Source organism: Heteronotia binoei, chromosome 21, assembly GCF_032191835.1.
Source record: "Heteronotia binoei isolate CCM8104 ecotype False Entrance Well chromosome 21, APGP_CSIRO_Hbin_v1, whole genome shotgun sequence".
Classification (NCBI taxonomy): Eukaryota; Metazoa; Chordata; class Lepidosauria; order Squamata; family Gekkonidae; genus Heteronotia; species Heteronotia binoei.
This window is the reverse complement of record NC_083243.1, coordinates 30,598,405-30,623,074: the sequence shown is the minus strand read 5'-3', so window position 1 is coordinate 30,623,074 and position 24,670 is coordinate 30,598,405. Positions and strand designations below refer to the sequence as shown.

General features: G+C 43.6%; 1 protein-coding gene across 8 annotated transcripts in view; it reads left to right on the top strand.

Moving 5' to 3' along the window:
- The window catches only part of EVL (Enah/Vasp-like), a 240,395-nt gene that overhangs the window by 191,168 nt on the left and 24,557 nt on the right, over window positions 1-24,670 (top strand). For 6 of the 8 annotated variants that reach the window (XM_060261600.1, XM_060261597.1, XM_060261601.1 and 3 more), the window contains 6 exons: window positions 4,139-4,197; window positions 6,772-7,668; window positions 13,997-14,214; window positions 16,518-16,633; window positions 19,340-19,400; window positions 22,999-23,062. In XM_060261600.1, the coding sequence (XP_060117583.1) occupies window positions 4,139-4,197; window positions 6,772-7,668; window positions 13,997-14,214; window positions 16,518-16,633; window positions 19,340-19,400; window positions 22,999-23,062 (1,415 nt within the window). The remainder of the gene's footprint in view (window positions 1-4,138; window positions 4,198-6,771; window positions 7,669-13,996; window positions 14,215-16,517; window positions 16,634-19,339; window positions 19,401-22,998; window positions 23,063-24,670) is intronic. The other 2 variants (XM_060261598.1, XM_060261602.1) reach the window with 1 other exon arrangement.

Below are 24,670 nucleotides of genomic sequence, written 5' to 3'. Positions count from 1 at the left end.
CAGCCAGGATCCTGTTACCACTCAAGCATCCTTGCTCTTAGAAGGGCCAGAATCCTCTCAGAACTCAGGGCTCAGGGAGCGTCTTGCTTGTGAGCGTGCCGCCCTCCTCCGATCCCTGAGGTCCTGCCGGAGGCGGTCACGCACACGAGCCACCCGAGAGGGCGAGGCAGGGGGGCTGGGATCTTCTCCAGCAGGAGGCAGGGGCACTGGTGCAGGTGGCAGGGGCACAGTTTCCTCATCAGACTCAACTTCCTCTGAAGGGTCCCCAGCACCCATGACACTTAAATAGACACATATTTAACATTAAAATGTTTAAAATAAATTAAGGGGGGGCACAAGTGACAAAAAGCTAGGTATGCTGCTGGAAATGTTTTTATTATCTGATGTTTACGAAATTAATGTTTATAACGCCATATTGTTATGTTAATTTTAATAATTTATAACTGTTTAACCATGTTTTTATAATGTAAACTGATGTAATGTGTATTTTATGCTGTGAGCCGCCCTGAGCCTGCTTCGGCGGGGAGGGCGGGATAGAAATAAAAAATTATTATTATTATTAAAACCCTGATTTCTTTACCTTTTTGATGTCTGTAGTAGCCCGAACTGACCATTTCAGGGGAAAGGTGGATGTTCTGTTGTGTGGGATCCTACAGAAGTATCTCATCCAGGGCTTTTTTTGTAGCAGGAACTCCTTTGCATATTAGGCCACACACCCCTGATGTAGCCAATCCTCCAAGAGCTTACAGTAGGCCCTGTACGAAGAACCCTGTAAGCTCCAGGAGGATTGGCTACATCAGGGGTGTGCGGCCTAATATGCAAAGGAGTTCCTGCTACAAAAAAAGGCCCTGACCATGTATGATTTTAGTGTATTTAATTCAGTGTTCTTAAAGCTCTCCATTAGTTATCAGTTTCCTGTCATCAGTTGACCCTCATCAGTGTCATTTTCACAAAATCCCATTTCAAATCCAATCTTCTTCCCTCTATCTTGGACCAAACTGGGATTCTAAATTGTCTGGGCAGTGGCCATTTACCACACTGGCACTAAATCATATATAAATCAGTTCTAGCCATGGTAGAAAAGACAGCATTCATTAGGGTTGCCAAGTCCAATTCAAGAAATATCTGGGGACTTTGGGGGTGGAACCAGGAGACTTTGAGGGTTAAGCCAGGACACTTTGGGGGTGGAGCCAGGACCAAGGGTGTGACAAACATAAATGAACTCCAAAGGGAGTTCTGGCCATCACATTGAAAGGGACTGCACACCTTTTAAATGCCTTCCTTCCATAGGAAATAATGGATAGGGGCACCTTCTTTAGGGGCTCATAGAATTGAACCCAGTGGTCCAATCTTTTTGAAACTTGGGAGGCATTTTGGGAAGAGGCACTGGATGCTATGCTGAAGAAGTTGGTGCCTCTACCTCAAAATTCAACCCCCCCACCCTCTGAGCCCCAGATACCCGCGGATCAATTCTCCATTATTTCCTATGGGAATAAGTCTCCACAGGGAATAATAGAGTTCCCAGCAGACATTTCCCTCCCCTCCTCCCACTTTCTGATGACCCTGAAGCAGGGGGAGGGCCTCCAAACCTGGGGATCCCCTGCCCTCAACTGGGGATTGGCAACCCTAGAATCCATATACAGAGGCAGCAAAGCTCTGAAAACCAATCCTAGGAGGGAGCATCAGGTGAATGTCTTGTTGCCTGCTTGTGGGCCCTGCTAGGCAGCTGTTTTAGGATGTTGGACTTCTAGATGGACCACTCATTTGATCCAGCAGGATGCTTCTTGCAATCTCATGTTCTTATATATTTTATTAGAAATTACCTTTATCCAAAGTAACGATTTAATTAACTTGCGTTAGGAATGCTCTGGTGGTTTTTTTTTTTTTAATCATTGGATTTTTCTGTTTCTAGGAAGGATCAGAAGATTCAGTTCAAATTCAGGAGGTGCTTTTTAGTTAAAACAGATCATGACATATATTTTGAAAATATTTTCATTGCATATATTTTGCTCAGACTGCGTTAATATGAACAGAATGAAATTATTCTTTTTAACGTGCTGTTGTAATTTCTAAAGGAGTTTTTGTGTATTGTTCATATTAATACATTAGCTCAAAGCATGAGCATTTGCTTTTTAATTAACCAAAGAGAGGACAGATTATAAGTGTTAGCGATCAGTCTTCAACGTGATTTCCATACGAAAGGCCCTCTGGTGGGTATTCCTGGAAACTGTAGGTTCTGTGTAGTACTAACTCTGTCCACTGGCGCATCTGTCCTACATAATTTTGCTTGCTCTGAGGGTGGGCAGGTAATAGATCCCAAAAACCAGCTGGCATATTTGGCTGTGCCTGAACTGTAGAGGCAGGTAATGCTCCAAATACGAGATTCTGAGATACAGTTTATCTTGTTGTATGAAACTAGATTAAATTTTATATATGCTAGGTTAAATTTTATATATTTATATGTTTAAATTTTATAATGCCATAGAGCAGGGGTGGCCAAACTGTGGCTCAGGAGCCACATGTGACTCTTTCGCACATATTGTGTGGCTCTCGAAACCCCCACCATCCCATTGGCCTGCTGGGAGAAGACATTTGTTTCTTAAAATCCCTTCTCCTAGCCAAGACAGCTGGTGGCTTAGAGAATGCATTTAAAGTTGCTTTCTTTCCACTTCTCCCTCTATATTTCCTTCCTTCCTTCCTTTTCTCAACATCTGATGTTCATGTCTTGCAGCTCTCAAACATCTGACACTTATTCTGTGGCTCTTACATTAAGCAAGTTTGGCCACCCCGCCATAGAGTCATAAGAACATAAGAGAAGCCATGTTGGATCAGGCCAATGGCCCATCCAGTCCAACACTCTGTGTCACACAGTGGCCAAATTTTTTTTATATACACACACACACACACACTGTGGCTAATAGCCTCTGATGGACCTCTGCTCCATATTTTTATCCAATCCCCTCTTGAAGCTGGCTATGCTTGTAGCCGCCACCACCTCCTGTGGCAGTGAATTCCCCATGTTAATCACCCTTTGGGTGAAGAGTCTACCCTCCAAAGCAGTTATTTTCTCCAGGGGGAAGAGATGTGTGTTGTATGGAGTTCAGTTGTGATGCCAGGAGATCTTAAGGCTCCAACTGGAGGTTGGCTATATTCTAGGCCTGGCAGCACCTTCTGGGTGACTTGATGCCACCTCATTGGCATGACTTAACCAGAACTGGTTGCTTGCTCGCTCCTGTTCAGCAGCATCTTCCTTTGCAGCCAACTCCAGGTTGGGAAATTCCTGAAAATTTGAGGGAAGGTACAATGCCATAGACTCCACCCTCCAAATAAGCCATTTCCTCCTGGGGAACCATTGTTGCCAATCTTCAGGTGAGGGCTGGAGATCACTTAGAATTACCATAACTAAATTGGTTGCTTTCAAAGAAAATGTTTATAAAATGTTCTATAGATGGTATGTAACTCCTGAAAAATTATCTAAAATGTATGTTAAAGTATCTAATAATTGTTGGAAATGTACATCTCACATTGGAACTTTTTATCGTATGTGGTAGTCTTGTGATGTTATTAAAGGCTATTGGGAGATGATACATGAGTTATTGCAGAAAATATTAAGAATGCAAATTCAATTTAAACCAGAGTTATTTTTATTGAACATATATCCTAGTGATTATACAAAAGAGACAAAACATTTGATGGCACATATTAATACAGCAGCAAGAATATTGATTGCGCAAAAATGGGAACACTGGGGACTGCCTACAAAACAAGAACTGATTGGAAAAATATTAGATACAGCTGAATTGGACTACTTATCTTCTCTACTGAGAGACAAGACTATGGAAGAGGCTAAAAAAACATTGGGAACCATTATATGCTTGGCTTGACGCTTCTGGTTGAACTTCCTTCCTTCCTTCCTTCCTTCCTTCCTTCCTTCCTTCCTTCCTTCCTTCCTTCCTTCCTTCCTCCCTCCCTCCCTCCCTCCTCTCAAACATCTGACGTTTATTCTGTGTGGCTCTTACATTTATCAAAGTTTGGCCACCCCTGCCTTATACAAACTAACTGGGAAGAAAGGCAGAGTATAAATGAATTAAATAAATGAATTAAATATAACAGGATAATTTTTTCCCCTCTGTTCTAGGCAAGCGATGGAGCAGCAGCAGCGCCAGGAATCTCTGGAAAGAAGAACCTCTACCACAGGCACGTAACATTCTTTTGCGTCCAGCCTTCTCACTGCCTGTCTCTATTAACTCTTGGCTGCTCCCTGTGCTTTTATGGAAACAGTTTGGCCTGTTGAATATCAATGGGGATTATTCTGTGGTTTAAAAATGCTCCAGTCAGACAGCAACGGACCGCATAATGGAACACAGAGGAACAAATTGCAAAGATTTTAACTGGAAGTTTAAAGTGCAGAACCTTTGAACTTACCTCTCGGTGTGCTGTGGGATTTCAGAAGTTGTTAAATAGGTCCTTTCACATCCTTAATCCAAGCTCTTGGCTCTCTTTGGCTTCAGTTGGTCTGTAACGCAAATGCCAAATCTGTATTGGTTTTTTTGTTATGGAAGGAAAGGGGGAAGATACCTTTCCTTGGTTGGAAACTCCCTTAGACCCAAGGTTTCCAGGAGAACACTCTGGTAACCAGCCACCACCCAGTGGGGCTGTTCTGCCACAGTTGTATATTCTGTCTCTCCTATCTGGCATTATAATACACACATGTCACAAAGGAGCAAAGTTTAAAAAGGCATTTGAGCATGCAAAGCTGATTTATGCTGAGTCGGAATACTGGTCTAATCAAAACCAATATTCTCTGCAGCAAGTCCTCGACTTACAAATGACTGGCGTTTACAAACACAGGCAGTGACTCACATGTTCAGAACTGGTAGCAGGGTAGTTATGGGAGAAGCCACAAGTGATCAAGGAGGGATAATGTAGAAGAATAGACACTCACAAAGTACTAATGGAGACTAAGCAAGGGTGGGGGGGGAGCCTTTGGTTTATGATAAATTAGCCACCTTTCCCTTCTGAAGTGGGTTTGTGTTGGCTGCTCCTAAAAGATTCCAACACTTAGAAGCCATTTAGCTTCAGAAATGAGTTAAAGAACCACCTGCAGCCCTTCCCCAAAGTTCTGCCGCTTAGCCTTAGCTTTCAGTAATGAGATCTGCCTTCTACAAGCACAACCATACTAGCATTAACAAAAACATTTTCTCATTCTACCATTATTTTATTTGTTTAATTACAGCACATATGAACATATGAAGCTGCCTTCTACTGAATCAGACCCTCAGTCCATCAAAGTCAGTATTGTCTATTCAGACTAGCAGCGGCTCTCCAGGGTCTCAAGCTGAGGTTTTTCATGCCTGCTTGCCTGGACCCTTTTTAGTTGGAGATGCCAGGGATAGCAGTATTATAACAGTATTGTTTTCCTGTTCTCCTTTTAAAAATACAGAATTTCAGCTACATTATAAGTTAAATAGACTTCCGTGGGCTGATCCATTAATCTAAACAACATCTGTTTCATTCAAGTCCAGTGACACTTTAGAGGCCAAGATGTTCAGGGTAGGAGCTTTCAAAATTCCAAGCTCCCTTCACTAGATACTTCGACTTGAACAATTGTACTCTAAATCCCTTGTTGGTTTCTAAGGTGTCACAGGAATCAGATGTAGCTCTTCTACTGCAAACCCAACACAGCTACCCTCTGAAACCATCTTTGACCTGCATCTCGGTGAGAAATGTGTTTTAATTTCCAAATACCCAACTTACAAACAAACTTCTGGAACACAACCTGTTTGTAACTTGGGGACTTGCTGTAGTCTGACTGGCAACATTTCTTCAAGGTCACAGGCCAAGGTCTTTCACGTCACCTGCTAGCTGTTCCTTTTTGCTGCTGATACAAGGGATTGAATTTGGGACATTCTGCATGCAGAACGGATGCTGTACCTCAGGATTAAGACATCTTTAGTCTTGTGTTGGCTCATGGTCAATGATAATGAGCTATGTATAAAGTCACAGTGCCCTTGATTATGCATGTTGTTGGCCTGCTGATTTGATTGCTGTTTCGGTGTTGCCGTTTCCCATACAATTCCAGTAACATGTATATGGCCTTGAGGACCAGATAGGAGTGGGAATCACTCCTTAATAAGCAGGGAGCTAACCACACTAACTATGCCATGCTTCCCTCCAACCTGTTCTCCATATTATATACATGATACCAGAGCAGCGTGAGGTACAGAGTTGGCAACCACACTCTTAGGTTGAGTTAAGGTATAAACAGGTGGATCTTGAACAAAAAGCTGTTTATGTTGATGGGTTGAGAGCCAGCATGGTGAAGTGGTTAAGAGTGAGGGACTCAAGTCTGGAGTACCAGGTTTGATTCCCCACACCTTCTCCACAGAAAGCCAGCTGAGTGACCTTGGGTCAGTCATAGTTCTCTCGGCCCCACCTACCTCATAGGGTATGAGGAGAGGAAGGGAAGGTGATTGTAAGCTGCTCCAAGACTCTTTTGATAGGAAAGAGCAGGGTATAAAACTAACTCCTCCTCCTCTTCTTTGTGAAGGATTTGGTAGTTGACAGGCCTGTGTTGTGTTTTGTGTTGGCTTTGGACTAAATGAATTAGCAGCTTTTCTAGGCTCATCCTTAAAAGCAACATCCGCATTAACTTTTTTTTTTTAAGCTTGGGTTTTGATTTATTTAATCCTTTTATTCTAACCATTACTTTAATTCAATCCTCTGTATAAACCCATTTTTATTTTTTCCTCCCCTCTCTGTCCTTTTCAGTCTCTACCATTCAGATTAAAGTGTCTTCTTCCCCTTTCCACGGCCACTCTCCTCCTCCTGACTACAGTAACTACAACGCTTCCACTTCTGCTGCCACTGTTCCTCCTCCACCTCCATATGCCAAAGTGATCTCTTCGGCGTCTCCTTCTCTCCCTGAACCCACCAGCAGAGCCTCTTCCATCCAGTCTCCTCACAGAGCCAGAGAATCCCCTGTAGTTGGCCATCAACAATCTGCCTCTGATTTCTCGCCATCTCCCAGCCCATCCTATTGTCCAGCATGGCCAGGCCACAAGCCTGTTACAAGGACCACCAAACAAATCTCTTTATCCCCTCCCCCTGCACCTGCTTCCCATTATCCTTTCACCCCTCAGCAGCCCATCAGACGTTCCTCTCTTTCATATTCTCCTCAGTCTTCCTCTCCTCCTGTAACCCTCACGCCCCCTATTCAAAAGGGGTTGGTCCTGCAGCCCCATATTCCAGTAGTGCTTCCTGTGATTCCAGCCCAGAATGGCAGGATCAGAGGGTCTACAGACACAGTGGTCCAAGTCGCCTCAGAAAATGTACCTCATCTAGGTCTGAATGGCCACCCTGATGAACATGTAGCCACACAAATTCCTCTAACCTCCTCTAGGACCCAGGTAAAGAGAACAGACGAGGGCTTTTTCTCCTATTTGGAAGCTGTGCCCATTTCCCATCTGCCTGTTATAACCAGCCCAACTGGGTCCTTTATCCAGCCTTTTTCGCAACCTTCCCAACTTCCACCTCACGCGCCACATCACCTCTATCAATCCATGTCACACTTTGTTTCGTTACCTCCCCATTACGCGGCTGTTTCTGAGGTGAATTTGCCCAAGAGGACCCCTCCTTACATGACTTCATCAACCATTTCCCACTTGAGTAAGTACATGGCTTGACATAGCTGGGTTTAAAGAGAGAAAAAAAGTTAGCTTCCCACTGGTTGGTTATAAAACCACATTTTCTGTCAGCCTTTCAGGAAAATTCTTAGCGGTTATGGGAAAGGTAGGTTGCGTAGGCTACAATCCAGAGAACCACACTGGCTGGAGACCCAGAGCTGAGGCATATCTTAAAATAGCAGCTGAAAGACGTAGAGGGGAACCAGAAAGTTTTTGGTTAAATTGTAGGGAGGAGCAGACTCCTTCAGTTCCACCCTATTTAAGGTTTGATCCCTTTCTACTCCTGGGGGTTCAGTTCCAAGATCTTCTGTGAGAGTCTGTAGATCAGGATCAGACCTAGATGAGGTACATCTCATGCTGGTCTGAGATCCAAAAGGATGCAACGCCTATCTATGAAGATGTCACTGTATTAGTAGACAGGGGTCAGGGTGGAAGGATCGAGGCTGGTACTTGGCCGGACAAAGTAGGAGCCAGCTAAAACCCAACAGTGCTGCCAGCACTTCAAAGGCTCTTTGTTGCTCTGGCAGAGAATTGGACTCATGTATTGCGCAAAATGGGTTGTCCTGTTGCTGTCTGGCACATGTTCAGGAAATTGCCTGCTCCTGATGTTAGATTATTATAGATCACTAGCTGAACAAAAATTAGAACATGAGACAAAAATAGAGAAATGCTACCTTTTGTTTATGTATTTTAAAACATTATAACTCCCCTTTGCACAACTGTTTCTGATAATTCATAACATTGAAGTGCAAAAACAGAGGCCTCCCCCACCTCAGCTAGACAAAAATACTACAGCTGTAGACCTTATTAGATCTCAGTGGTATCATTGGCTTTTATTTTTCATGTTTAAGTGGGGAGGGAGCCTGAAAATTTGGGGCAGAGTTCAGAGAAGGGTACCAAAAAGATGATTAGTGTTTTCAGTTAAGTGGAACTGTGTGGAAAGAGCTCTGAGATAATGTTTCAGCCAAGTTTTATTCAGCCTTGAGGAAAGATCAACAGTTGAGGTGAGCTGTGATATTAAATAATGGAAAATGTATTCTGAATACCTGACCTGGTGCAAAAGGCTCTGTAAAGAAGAAAAATCGTCATCAAGAGTCATTAAGAAAGTAGGAGAATGGAATATTTAAGTTAGAATAACAATAACTCAGCCCTGTCTATTTATCCCCCCCCACTCCGGCTAGCCCTATCTCATCAGATCTCAGAAGCTAAGCAGTGTTGTGATGTAGAGGCAGGCAATGGCAAACCACCTCTGAATGTCTCTTTCCTTGAACACCCTCTGAGACATCAACTTGGTGGCACACAAAAAATTAGTGTATGTGAACACAAGGTGACATTTATAGTGTTCCCAGGGACCTGCCAGACTCAGATCTGGTTACCTTCAATTTGTTTTGCATCGGGTGTTTTTTAGACCATGGCCAAGGACCTACATGTTGGTGAATAAATCTTTCAAAGTTAACAGTCCTCAACATTTTGTTAGTTTATCTGTCCTCACTTGCCTCACTTCATAATTTGTGAGCTAAATGAAACAACTTTGAAAATATCTTCCTTGTCACATTTCTGACTTTCCTCAGGGAACTAGTCCAGTAGTTCTTTACCATTCTGGAATAATATAGACTTAAGCATAATGTAAGGATATCTGTCCAAACAGACAGCCTACAAGATTTGTGCAATCTATTTCATTCAATTGTGGAGCATATTTTATCGAAAGATTTGGGAAGCAAACTTGGTTGAGCATTGCTTTAGACCTCTAAAACATGTAAAGGATTACTCCAAAGAACTGCTAAGGTGCCATTCAACTCTCTCTCTAAGCTGTGGAGTCTTGTGAGCAAAAATTCTAATTTGTGAGCTACTGCTATTATAGTTGTGCGTTACTGCATAAATTAGTACGCTCTGGGAACATTTTGCCAGTTTGGTGTAATGGTTAAGTGTGCAGATTCTTATCTGGGAGAACTGGGTTTGATTCCCCACTTGCAGCTGCTGGAATGGCCTTGGGTCAGCCATAGCTCTCCAGAGCTGTCCTTGAAAGGGCAGCTGCTGTAAGATTTCTCTCAGCCCCACCTACCTCACAGGGTGTTTGTTGTGGGGGAGGAAGATAAAGGAGATTGTAAGCCACTCTGAGATTCAGAGTGGAGGGCAGGATATAAATCCAGTTTCTTCTTCTTCTGAGCTAAAACAAAACTCTTTGAGCTGGAGGCTAGAAAACTGTAAGCTAGTGCACACTAACTCAACTTAGAGGGAACACTGTTGCCATTATTCTATGGTTTAGTAACTGCTTCTCATGTCAAAGGTGCTAGGTTCAATCCCAGCTATCTCAAATTAAATGATCTCAGGTGACAAAGCTGGAAATGAGACTCTTAGAGGGCTGTGGGCAGTCAGAGTAGAGAATACTATGTTAGATGGACATGTGGTCACCATCTGTTCATATGAGGTGATGTCATTGCCCTCTGTCTGTATGAACACTATTTCAAAATTTTTGAATGATCATCTTTCACAGAATAGTTTTGAATGATCATCCTTCACAGAATAGTTTGGACGAGCTAACTGTGAGTCAATCGCTAATGGCTGGCTTGTGATGAAGCCTAGGAGGACGTATTGTAGATGTGATACTCAATTACTTTTATCCTTACGGACGGTTTTATTCTTACAAATGGGATGTAACTGAACTACTGGTTTTTGCTTTTCACCTGGTCATTCTGCACTCGAGTATTTGTTTTGTCTGAAGGACCAGTGTATCCAGTGACTATTATGTTTTCTGGGGACAAAACATTAATATCATGTCTCAGAGAAGGTATATCTTATCACAACTCTTTTGGTTTTAAAATGAGCTGCACAAGAGCTGTGTGTTAGAATCACCTGCATTGCGAGGCGCTTGGCATTCTAATCAGAATTTCTTGGCAGTCTCATCTCTGCTTATTCTCATATTGCAACATAATCCTTCACAAAAGTGAAGGAAGATTGGTATAGTCTTCCTGTTGAAATTTTACAGGTGTGCGTGTATGGATTTGTTATCATTATGGGGCTATGTATATTCAGGAAATCTCTTAACCAATAATTTCTCCCAAGTCCCAACTAAAAAATGTATTTGTGGTATTAGATGCAGTAGAAGAAAGTTCGAGTCCAGTGGCACCTTTAAGACCAACAAAGTTTTATTCAAGGTATAAGCTTTTGTCCTAAAGGTGCTACTGGACTCATACTCCGTTTGCTGCTTCAGACCAATGCTGCTACCCACTTGAATCTATATTAGATTCAGTGCAGGACCCTTTTTGTAGCAGGAACTCCTTTGCATATTAGGCCACACACACCCTGATGTAGCCAATCCTCCAAGAGCTTACAGGGCTCTTATTACAGGGTCTACTGTAAACTCTCTGAGTATTGGCTGCATCAAGGGGGTGCGACCTAATATGCAAAAGAATTCCTGCTACAAAAAAAGCCCTGATTCAGTGTAATTTAAATCTCCAGCTTGGCCCCAAGCTGCCCTCAATATACATAAGCAGAGTTTTTTCACATACATCCTGTCACATCTGTGATGAAAGAGTATAGCATCTGCCATGTTTGGCTATTATGAGGTGCAAATTCTGTGTCTGCTAAGCATTGCAAAATCTGACTATGCGTGGTTATCTACAAGATGAGCTGTGTGTCTATAACACAGAATTGATTCCTTGTCATAGGAACAGATTATTTCAGAGAGAGGAATGAAAATACAGCCCACATATTGCATAGTTCTCATATTGGCTCTAAGCCAGCAAAACCTTTAATAGGCAATAGTAGTTCATTCTCCCCATGTGATCACAGACCTCAATTCATCAAACTCCGTCCTATAGAGATCTGTGTATGTAAACAAGTACTTTGGTTCTTTCAAATGTGAAATTATTCACAACTCTTAGATGGGTATCTTTGAAGTCAGTGTACACTCTCTGTAATTCATAGTGCTTAAAAGCCTGTGAAAATAGGGGAAATGTATTTACCTAAAGTATATTTTTTCATGTATGAGATGTTCATCTGTCATTCATAAAGGAATGGTGATGGGGGCAGATAAAGTAAACGCAGGTAATGACTCATGGCTAATCTCTTGAAACAGCTGGAAATGGATAATACGTGAGCATCCTAGAATTTAGACCTTTACATTTCATAGATGTAAATGGAGAGTTGTTGTTGTTTTAAAAAAGATACTTCAAAATAAATAAACTACCTAACTCTTTGTACATATTACATGTATCTTAGTGTAGGAGCTGTAGAGAACCAATGGGGTGTGATTAGAGCATGGAGTTCACCAGTGTGCTATGGTACTCATCACTGTATTTCTTGGTACCCATTTTCTTCTTGAGTTTGGGAGGAGGATTGTGATATGAATATGTTGAATTCCCATCTATTGTCTTATTTCTTTGTTTCATTTCGCCACTTTTATGACCGTCTCTTCTCTGAGAAAGCTACTGGACCGCTTTTGGCATCCTGTCAATAACAGGCTCAGGAGAGCAACCCTCTTGTAATAAACAGTTATGTTCTTGATGGAGGGAGAAATTAAGACTGCATTTCTTTCTGCTTCTCCAGCTTGGAACAAGGGCATTAGGTCTTTCTTCCCTCCAGCAGTGAGAGAAACCCAGTGCCACCAAATTCCACAGTCTCAATTGATTCCAAGAGGTGGGCACTGAGTCAAACAGTATAAAGCTATAATAAGTTGAAGGGGGGGAACTCTTTTAGAATCTGCTACCAAAGAGCATCTGTTTCTCAAAACACAAAGCTGATCTCAGCTTCCCTCTGCTTCCTCAGGGCAGGAGTGGCTTCAATATGGCCCTAAAGGTATCACCTTTGCAAGCACTCATCGAGAAGTTGCTGTCTCTATTTATGGAGTCTCCCAGTGGTTTGTGATTGGCCTTGCACCTGCAGCAGCCATTTTGTGGCAGCTCCCATGATCTTTCTCAGAGTTCCAGCAGTGCTTACAGCCCAGCAAGTTTGGCCAAGCATAGGCCTACGTGCTGTGAGATCCAATCAGAGCCATATTCTTCTGTGAAACTGACTGGATGATGATGATAATAATATTTAATTTGTATCCCGTCCTCCCCACCGAAGCAGGCTCAGGACGGCTCTCAGGCTAGTCACTCTCTCTCAACCTTATCTGCTCTCATAAGGTTGTTGTGAGGATGAAAATGGAGTAAAGGATAAATCAAGTATATCACTCTGTCTTGGAAGAATTTATCTTTGTAATTGCTGAACCAAAGAATAACTGTTGTGTTTGAATGGCAGCAACTCTCTCAGAGATGAACAAAAACATAGCAACGATAATAGCAGTCTACATGCGGCTTGCAGTGACTCTTGGGTAAAACCAGTTTGAGAAATGACACAAAAAAGCCATATTTCACAAAAAGCTATATTTATCAAAGGCAATTTGTTTCTACATATGGGGTTAGATCCTCCCAGTTTTGCTACTCCATTTCACTCCCATTCTTCTTCTTACTTTAGCCCCCCACCACATGTGTCTATTAGTCACACAGGCCTTGTGATCCACAACAGTCTTGGGGTCCTCCCTTTTCTTCCTCTGCAAAAGCAGGGACAACCCATCCCATGAATCGCCTGTCCAGATGTTGCCTCAGATGAATGAAAGGGTGCTGTAGAAGGGGGGACACTCACTGGTATGTTTGGACGGATCATGTCCTCCTACCCAAGGACTGGCTCTTTTAGAACTGACAATACCTTTTATCAGTTCAGAGTGAGAGGTGGGAGTATTTCAGATCCAGAACCACTGATCCACTGGATCAGTATCATTGATCAGATACAGAACGAGAAGCTGGTGGGATTGAAGAAGTATCTATAACCTTGCCCGATTGCTTTACAAAAGGCTCAAGCAAAGGAGTTATCAGTGAACAGTTAGTAATGGTATATAGAGGACAGAGTTTCCTTTGAAGGGCTTGCAGATTTCTTGCATTATGCCAGTTCAGCAAGGGAGAGGGGTATGAAAGTGGGAGGAACTCTGATCAAGCAGGGAAGCCTTTGTCTCATAGCAAGGGGAGCTGCTGGAGGCTGGAATGCTGGAGAATTATTTACTGATTGGTGGTTAATGGAGGCGGAAAGGACATCTTGAGTAAGTCTCTGGGGAAGCAGTATTTCTCTTAGTGCTTAAGATTCTTGTGGCCTTACGGGGGAGGCTGCAGTATACAACTGATGCACTCAGTACATATTATCTTTCTGTTGAACTGTGGGAACTCAGCTTGGTAGTCTCTCTCTCTCGAACTTCATTTGCTTGATTGGGGCAATAGGCAGTGACTAAAGGATCAAGGCATTTGAGTCACTGAATGGAGTATTCTTTTGTGTTTCAGGCCCTATCCTTCCACCAGGTCATCCCTCTGCTGCTGTTGGAGTACCCTTGTCGTCTGGTGGACCTCCACCACCTCCTCCTCCACCGGTACCTCCTCCACCTACAGGAACTGCGCCGCCTCCCCCTCCCCCCTTGCCAGCGGGGACTGGCCCTGATGATGGGTCAGTATCAGGACTCGCAGCAGCTCTGGCTGGTGCCAAATTAAGAAGAGTACAACGGGTAAGATTCCTGGCAAGGTGCTGCTTGCAGCATAGAGGTTAGGAGTGCCAGTCAAGAAGGTAGAAGTCCAGCTCACTCCTAGGAGACCTTAGGAAAGTCCCTGCCTCTCCGCCATCCTCTTTCATTGTAATATGGGGTGATTTGAGAACCAGTGTGGTATAGAAGTTAAATGGTCATGAGAACATGAGTACATAAGAGAAGCCATGTTGAATCAGGCCAGTGGCCCATTCAGTCCAACATTCTGTGTCACACAGTGGTGTGAAAAACCAGGTGTCATCAAGAGGTCCACACCAGTGGAGCCAGACTACAGAAGTCCTCCCACTGTTGCCCCCCAAGCACCAAGAATACAGAGCATCACTGCCCCAGACATATAGTGTTCCTTCTATACCAGGGGTGGCCAACGGTAGTTCTCCAGATGTTTTTTGCCTACAACTCCCATCAGCCCCAGCCATTGGCTATGCTGGCTGGGGCTGATGAGAGGTGTAGGCAAAAAACATCTGGAGAGCTACCGTTGGCCACCCCTGTTCTATACTTATGGCTAATAGCCACTGGCTGACCTCTGCTCCATATGTTTACCTAATCCCCTCTTGAAGCTTGAAGAATAGGACCTGGGAGATGAAGAAGGTGCTGTTGAGTTGCAGTCAATTTATGGTGACCCCATCCATGGGGCGTTCCAGGCAAGAGACAAACAGAGGTGGTTCGCTATTGCTTTCATCTGCATAGCAACTCCAGTCTTCCTTGGTTGTTTCCCATCAATGTACTCACCATGGCCGGCCCTGCTTAGCTCCCAAACACTGATGAGCTTGGCCAGCCTTGGGCTATTCAAACTGCTAGGATCTGGGAGACTCAGGTTTAAATCCCCACTATTCCAGGGATGCTTACTGAGTGACCTTGGGCCAGTCAGTCTTTCTCAGCACATCCTACCTCACCAGGTTGTTGTGAGCAAAAATGGAAAAAAAGGAAAAACTTTAAAATGTACAGTATCATCTGGTTGCCTGTTGAAATGAATGAGGATGTCCCCTCAATCAGCGTACCTAGCTCTTGATCAGATTATATGATCCAAATTTAACAATACACACCCACCCACATACAGTGCATTTTTCTAGCCCCTTTATCCTCAGCAGTTCCCATGTGGAAAAACAAAGCCATTTTTTAAAATCCAGGAACCTACTAATTAAAGAAGACAGGGAGAGGGAGACCATGTGCTAATGTGTTAATGGAGCAGAGGTCCATCAGTGGTTATTAGCCACAGAGTATTGATGGAACTCTCTGTCTGGGTCAGTGATGCTCTGTATTCTTGGTGCTTGGGGGGGGGGGGGGCACAGTGAGAGGGCTTCTAGTGTCCTGGCCGCACTGATGGACCTCCTGATGACACCTGGGATTTTTGGCCACTGTGTGACAGAGAGTGTTGGATTGGATGGACCATTGGCCTGATCCAGCATGGCTTCTCTTAATATTCAGTTTATTTTGAAAGTAATATTCACCACATGGACTGTGTCCATAACTTGGAATCTGCTTGTGTTTTATTCAGCTGGGTTTAGTTGTCTATACTGTATATTATATTCAGTTGCTAATCTGAAAAGGGGAAGTGAGTCGTATTATTTGTGGGTTAAAGTAAATTAGTTTGGGCCAGAATGAAGTACCAGTAAGAACATGGCCAAGGTAGTAGGCCCCATCTTCTGCTGTGAACAGCCTAAGAGAAACTATAGCAGTAAGCAATTTAAGTTACTTTCACCCTGTTATATTTTTTAACAACACAATTCTAGCTAAGAAATCTACTTTAAAAAATCGAAATGCTTAAATTTCAACAACAAACTTTCACCCCATTATATTTTTAACATAATTGCAGCTAAGAAAATCTACTTTTAAAAAATTGAAATGCTTACATTTCAACAATTAAATTTCAACAACAAACTTTCACCCCATTATATTTTAACAACGCAATTGCAGCTAAGAAATCTACTTTAAAAATTGAAATGCTTAAATTTTAACAATTAAATTTCAACAACAAACTTTCACCCCATTATATTTTTAACAACACAATTGCAGCTAAGAAACCTACTTTTTAAAAAATGTTTAAATTTCAATAATTATAACAGAAGCAGACAAAAATTCACCACGCTGTCCATAGCACACTTTAGCCACCGACCTAAAGGAGCGTACAGTTGCCTTTTAGTTCACCTTCTCAACACAAGCGAGCAATGCCAACTTTAGCGTTTCACAGTCATTTAAGTAGGTCACAAAAACAGACTCTGAGTCTTAAGAGCCTTGAAGAACAGAAGTTCTGGTTTCTGTCTTAAAAGCCAGAGGATGGTTCGGGAGGCTCCAGCCCCAGCGGGGCTTCCAAGAGCGATGCCAATCGAACAAGTAGTGGAGGAGGAGGACTAATGGAAGAAATGAATAAATTGCTGGCAAAAAGGTGGGTCCTTCCGGCCGCGGTAATGGAGGGAAAGGATGTTTTGCGTTATCTGTGAGCAGCAGCATGGCTGTCCACTGACCCCATGAAATCACCTGACAATGCTCAAGATACAGCATCACATTGCTGAAAATATCTAGGCTACCAGCTGAAATTAGGTCACCATTCTTTAATAGGTGCTGCATGCTGAATGCAGTGAGTCTTTAGCTGTGGCTCAGTAGCAGAGCATCTGCTTTGCACACAGAAGGTCCCAAGTTCAACCCCCTGCATTTCCAATTAAAAAGATCAGGTGCAGTGCTATCTAAAATGTGGAGTCTTGTGAGCAAAAATTCCACTTTGTGAGCAACTGGCATTAAGGTTGAGAGCGAGTGATTTGGCTACTGCATTAATCCGTTTGCTCTGGGGCCAACCTTTCTGAGCTACTACAAAACTGTGTGAGCCGGAGGCTACAAAACTGTGAGCTAGCTCACACTAACTCAGCTTAGAGGGAACACTGATAAGATGATGCAAACCTGAAACCCAGGAGAGCTGCTGCCAGCCCCGTAGCTACAGAGTGCGGGGGGGATGGGGGAGGGGGTCCTTTATATTGTGCAGGAGGCTGATGATTGCTTCTGCCACCCTCCTCACATGATTTAGAGCCCACCAATCAGCTGATTGGGGGGTAGTGACTGCTCCTGGGCACTTCTCCTGTGTGATTTAAATTTAGTCCACCTTTAAATCACACAGGAGATTTAAATCATGCAGGAGAGAGAGGGAGAAGGGCAGCCTTGGGATGAGGGGGCGGGGGTGAGGGGCCCAGGCCTCGTAGGCCCCTGGTTAGCTATGAGCCTGTCTGCTGTCAGTCAGAGTAGACAGTACTGACTTTGATAGACCAAGAGTCTGATTCAGTATAAAGCAGCTACATGTGACTCTGATGGTGTCCGATGCAATAAAGTGAGTTTCATAGATGGACCACTTTGAGAGTTGGAAGGCCACCCCTTCTCCAGTTTTCTTTTGGTGTCTAGCTCTTGTCCCACCCACCCACATCCGTGTACAATGGCTCTTGGGTCAGAAAAATACAAGTGCGGACACAGAATAGCACAAAGCAACCCTCTTTTATTGCACTTGGTCCTGCTGTCAAGAAGTCTGCAGTGCCAGAGGGGAGCAGGTTGGCCTCTTGGCAACATGATTCAGCCCATGGGGCTCCAGTGGCCGGCAACCGATGTGAGGAGATTGGGGTAGCCTTTCTTAGACATTTTCAAGGCAAGGCGTTAGCAGCATTGGTCAAAGGTGCTATGGATACTGGAGATCTTGCCTTAGGAGAAGAGACCAGATGACCACCAATGAATTAGTCTGAAGTCCACAGTTATCCTCAGTATTGTTTCAGAAAGAATAGCCACAGTCCTGGTTTTCATTTAGGCCAAGTTAAGTTGCTTACAGGTGGAAGCTCTTCTCCACTTTGACGTCCAGACTGCAGTGTTTGAGGGCTTTTTTTTTTTTGGAGGAGGGGTGAGGAGCATCCGTATGACATCATGCTCTGACCGGACCTCAATAATCCTTCCCCCATCTTCTGTTATGCTGTTTCCCCAACTGGAGGAGCCCATTGCTTCCAGGGGCAGGGTCTGTTTAGCATGTTTTACTCCCTCTAGTGGTTGATTCAGTATTACATTTTTTATATCCAGCGTATCTCCCTGCAGATTTAAACTTCAGGTTTTTATGCCAGACATAAAACGCTATAATATCAAGTCGACCACTAGAGGGAACAAAACACATGTGGAATGGGTGGGAAACCCTGAAGTAACAGGAACACTCAAGTACAGAAAATGAAAATGCTTAAAAGCCGGTTTCTCTGTGATCTTTTTAGGTCCAAGCATAGCTGAAGTGTGGTATCATGCCATCTAGATGGGAAAGTGCCCATTTTCAATGGACCTGCCCAAATGGCACCATTTTCCTTCCATCAGCCCCTCTGTTGCCATTTTCCCTGCAGAGTCACCAGAAAGCTTTAAAAAGCCCAAACAAACAGCAATTAATCTAGTATTATATTCAGGCCTCAGATTCAGCAGGAGCTCAGCTCCTGAACCTTTCTGATGATTACCCCTCTTCCTCCCATCCTACCTTGTCCATTGAATAGTAGGTGCAGCTGCATAATAACCTCTGGATTAGAAGAGTGGGCAGACAGGCAGCTATCAGGAGTTTTGCCACGCCCTCAGCAGCCCTCATTAATTTCTGGTGAAGCCCATGCCACCCTTTCTCTACTTCTTATATGTCATTGGGCAGCAGGTGGCTTGCTGGCCTTTTGGTGTGTGGGGGGGAAGATATGCTAATGAGTTATGCTAATGAGCTCCACCACCTATTTTTCTAGAAAATGACCCCTGGTTATATTTACTATTTTTAAGCCATAAAAAACCCTCCAGTGGCACAGTGGGGGGAAATGCAGGGGGGAAATGGGGGCTGATGGGGAATAAGTATACAGAAAACTCCAGTGTGGAAATCTCACTGGCAATGCAGAAACCTCTGCATTTGCAGCAGCTCTGCATGCAAACTGGAGACTCCTCACCATATGGATGCAGCCTTATTGCCCACTTCAGATCCTTCATTTCTTCTCATTGCAAAGCAAAGGAGGTGGGGCGGGGAAGTACAACCCTTGCACAAGCAGGTTCCCTGAATTCAAGGGCCATGAATGTCTTTCCCAGGGACCGGTTTATAGTCTCTCTTTCACTCTGTCCTAAGGAGGAAAGCAGCATCACAGTCAGACAAGCCAACTGACAAAAAAGAAGAGGAAAGCCAAAATGTAAGTGGAAGCTCTGCTCAAGCGGTAGAGTTTGCAAAAGAGAAAACTAACTGAGATATGAGAAGCCTGGAGTTTTGGGGTTTAACCAGGGGTCCCCAACGTGGTTCCCATGTGCACCCTTCCTGGCACCTGTCAAGTATTAAACCCAATAGTGTGACCAGCAGGGGTGGAATTCTAGCAGAAGCTCCTTTGCATATTAGGCCACACACCCCTGATATAACCAACCCTCCAAGAGCTTATCAAAAAGAGCCTTGTAAGCTCTCAGAGGATTGGCTACATCAGGGGTGTGTGACTTAATAAGCAGGGGAAAAGTGACAGAACATGACTCTAGGAAGCTGGAAACTATGGTTTTACTTCAAAAATGACATTGTCATACCAGCGATGTACCCTGCCCGCACCATGTTCTCACCTCAACCTGCCTACCCCAACTCAACTATTAGAGTTATGCATAACCCTCCTGACATTTTGTGGTTGGTTCAGCCACTGGTGGCAGCCATTTTGTAGCTGGCTCTGCATCCTGCTGCAGCCATTTCAGAAGTGCTCCTATCCCCTTGGGTCAGAATTCCAAAGATGCTCACAAGCCTAAAAAAGTTGGGGACTCCTGGTTTTAACCACAGTCAAGAGATGCAAGTGAGTGTGCTTCTATGGCAGGCGGGAAGCCCTCTTTTCCTAGAAAAAGAGGCATGGTGTTCTTAAACAGGATTCACGTCACCACTGGTTTTATTTGTTACTTCAATGTTTGCAAAGTTTATACCTCACTTTTCTGCCCTCACAGGGCCACCAAGATCTAACCCTAGTTATGAAGTTCATGATAATGACCTCATAAAGTCAGGGCCCAGTCTCATGACCATCTTCTCATGGTGCTTTTGGCAAGAAAACAGCCTGTACTCAATTCCAACCCTAATTCTGGTGGAGTGGGTGTGCTTAGAAGCCTGTCTGCACTGAGTGTATCACATGGTGTCAGCAGTCACATGATCAGCTTGTGCTTTCAGGCTGGAGCAGGTCAAGCAGCTCGCAGTGCGATCCTAAGCAGAGTTGCGCTCTTCTAAGTCCATTAAAGTCAGTGGGCTGAGGAGAAATAACTCTGCTTAGGATGGCCCTGTCAAAAGAGGCTAAATTCCATGATCGTTCACAGCCATGTGAGTTGAGTTCTGCAAATAGCTTTCTATCTTTGTTTCAAGAAGCCAAAGTGTTCTGAGATTAGCCTGGGTGTGTGTCCCAGATTTAGGCAGAATGTATGTTCCTGAACCAGCCCTTAAACCATCCAGAAGCTTGTCCCTCTCTAGACAATATTTCTCAGGTTGCCAGGTACCTTGCCCCCCAAAACTACTACCACAGTACATAAAAGCATTATTGACATTGTGAGAAGGGGCAAGAAGTTCATGTCACTCAGCATGCGTTCTTTTTAAACGTATTTGATTCTGATAGCAGCTTTAAAATGGATGTCACGCCTGTTAAAACATTCTTGCACTGTTGCACAAGGGAACTGGTAAACCTCATCTTTGTTTACTCACAGATCTGGGAGTTCCTGTTCTTGTGCCCCAAGAATTCCCTCCTGAGGAGCCAGGATTGTGAGGGGAGGGGGAGGATGTTGAATGTAATGATCAGGATCTTGAGATTGATGCCAAAAAACATGAGAGGGGGAGACTTAACAAGGAGTTGGGCTAAGATCTCAACCAGTTTTGTGCAGTGCAGCAGACTCTAATCTGAAAAACTGGGTTTGATTCCCCACTCCTTCACATGCAGCCAGCTGGGTGACCTTGGGTCAGCCACAGGTTTTCCTCAGAGCTGCTCACTCAAGAGCAGTTCTCAGTCAGAGCTCTCTCAACCTTACCTACCTCACAAGGTTTCTGTTGTGGAGAAAGAAAGTGAAGGAGATTGTAAGCCACTCTGAGGGTGATTCCACATTAGCCTTTGCTCCGGCTCCGACACTGTGTTTCCTCTGGGGCAGATGTTGGTTTCCGCACATTTTGACCCGGGGCGGCAGTTTGACCCGCCTCCGAAGCGGTGTTGCCCCAGATTAAGGAGATCGGCAAAATACCAGATTTTTTTTTTGCTGCGGTTCCGAGGCTCAGAATTTTATGTGCGGAACTCGAGCCAGTGCACTGTCAAATTTCTTGCATCAGTAGAACACACCCACATAACTCCACGCCCATGATTCCGCCCAGTTATTTCGTCATACTTCCGCAATTTTACTCCCTTTGAAAATTATGCAATATTTTCCTGAAATTGATTAATTTTTTTTAAAAAACCAACTTGTTTCGCTTTACAACGCGAAAACAATATACGATGTAACGCTATTTTCTTTTTCCCGAATGCATCACTTACTTGCACCCGCCCCCCTTCTTTACTATATTCCATGTGAATTTAATAATGTGCCATTGCATTGTGATTACTTTCTTCCCCCCTCCGAAAAAAATCAATCCTATCTGCTATATTTTTTTCCAAATAAGATCATTGCAACACAGCTAAATAAAAAGTGATGTTGCACGAACTACTTTAAACATGCGTGATTGCCACCTTTATCAATCCCCCCCCCCCCAATGGCCTCAAACGGGAGCAGAAATTTGATTAAGTTTACAGCTTTATATTTTTGATAGGTTGGGGAAACTTTCTCCCTTAACCCCTCTGAATATTTCTTCCCCCCTCCCCTTTCACGCATCTGTTTGTAATTTGTTATAAGTTTTAACAGAAAACTGTGTGCTTAACATTCAGCGTGTGTGGATAAAAACGGTGGATCGCCGACTCAGGTGCTTAACCTGCCAATGGCAGGGCGAAAGGAAAACACTTGACTTTGCCAGTATTATGCCTCTGGCATTACGTTGTAATGCAAACAAAGACGTTACGTTGTAAAGCAAACACGTATGCGTGTAAAAAAACAGGGAAACGTATGAGGGAGGGGGAACTCCGGGAGCAGCGGTAATGCGGAATCAGAAAACATGGAACAGATTGGGAATTGAATCCGGAAGAAATCCTCTAATGCGGAATCGGGAAATCTGGCCCGCATGGAACAACCCTGGAGCGAAAGGAGGGCAAACGCCAAATGCGGAATCAGCCTGAGACTCTGAGTGAAGGGTGAGACATAAATCCAATCTCCATCTCTTCCTCCTCCCATATCCTCCCCAATAAAGGAGTATTCATGTTAGTGCAACAAAATGATACAACCCAACCTTGAAATGAACTTTTAAAAGAAACTGGATTCAGTAAGCCACCTTGAGCGCCATAAGAAAAAAAGTCAGCACATAAATGTTTTAAATAAATAAAATAAATAAAAAGTTAAACTCCACAATTCAAACCAGTACTTTATGAAGGAGGCAGATTCATATAAAAGAGAAAGATGGATCATGTGAAATACAATGCTGTTGTTTCCTAAGGTTGGGACTCAGAAGGTTTCTTTGGGAAGATAAAAAGGCAACTGCATGACATGTTCTCCAGGTTTTTGTTTGTTTGTTTGTTTGTTTTTTACTTTGCTGAAGGAAAGGAACATCTGAGTGGTGTTCTTATAAGGCAGGGAAAGAGCTGTCCCCAGTGTAGCAGTTTGTAGAGAAATACGACCTATTCCAGAATGTTAGACTGAAGTTTTATTTTTTCCCCCCAGGAAGATACAAGCACCTCACCTTCACCCGTTACGCGAGGCCCTGTCCAGCAGCAGAATTCTTCAGGTATTCAGCCCTCTCACCAATTGCCTTTTTAAAACAGTTGGCAAGCACATCACTGGTGCAGTTTAAAGGCTTGCAGACTCATGCAGCATGATGTGGTGATGGAATCCTGAGGTGAACTGTTCCAATTCAGCTTGCAGGCAGGGGGTGGGTAGCATTTTTGAACAGTTTAAGTGTATCTCATTGACTTGAAGGCAACTGAAATGTGGATAAATTGCTCGGGAATAGTTAATTGTGGCTTATTCTATTTTATTTCTTTACAAAATTTGTACTCTGCCTTTCTGCCCTCATTGGGGCCACCAAGGCAGCTGGCAAATTAAAAACATACATAATTAAAAACATGTCTTAAAAATCATCAAAACCAAACAAAAGTACAGCATTAAAACAAGTAAAGCCAAAACTAAAATACACATGCAAAAACATTAAAATCTACAATTTAAAAAAAGGGTATGGAAGAGGAATCACCAAGAGAACACCAGACATGTTTGGTGTAAACAAAGATACCAGACAGGGCCGGATCTACATATTTTTGAGTGGGGGGGACAAAACCAAAAAATGGCTCCCCCACTCAAAAAATGAAGGGACCTGTGGGCAATCTGACACACTCCATTTAAACACCCCATTGGGTGTTTGTATGGGGAGAGGAAGCCTCAGCAGGGCTGGCCCTAGAGCATTTTGAGCCCTAGCCAAAACTGACTTTGTGCGCCCCTCTGCAGCGCCACACCAGAGAAGGGGTTTAAAGTTTAAATTTCCTTCTCTAGAGTTGTGCAGCAGTGGCAAAAGGATAGAAACCTAGAATCATAGAATCCTAGAGTTGGAAGGGACCTCCAGGGTCATCTAGTCCAACTCCCTGCACAATGCAGGAAACCCACAGATATCTCCCCCTAAATTCACAGGATCTTCATCTGAACAGAAAGAGAAAAACCCAGGTTGGTTTTCCCTTCTCAATATGGCATGCATTTCTTTCCAGGGATCTGACGGCTGTTTGCATTTATCTAAGTGCATAAACTGTTTGGGATCTGCAGCAAAGAAGGCCACAGTCCCAAGCATACATACTTGATACTAAATGCTGAGATATGTGGAACTTCTGAGTAAAGGTTCAGGACTCTCAGCTGCAATTTTAGGTCCCCTCTCCTCTAGTCTCATTAAATTCAGTGGGACTTTCTTACAAGCCAGTATAAAATTTAGAGAGCTGCTCACCTTGAAAAAGGAGAACTGGTAATAATATTCATAGTTTTGTTCCTGTATGCGGTGCTGTACAGACTAACATAAGGCAAATCTCTGCCCCAACCGAGGAGGTTACAGCTTGCATTTTGGCAAAGAGGGAGAAAGGGGGAAGAGCTAAGGATTGCAAGGGACAAGTAAGCAAAAATGCAAAGTGTTTGCAACTGGATACTCTAAAAACTGGATCTGGGTAAAAGTCGGATCTACACGGATCTTCATGAATTCATATGATTTTTACGTTGAAATGAAATCAAACCACTATTATTCTGTAGATCCTGTCTTAGACTATAGGTAGGACCACAAAAATCATGCCTCCACAGAGTCATGGTGCCTCACCAGTGCCAAAACAGGGTTCCAAAGCATGGATCCTCATGAATTCATGATTTT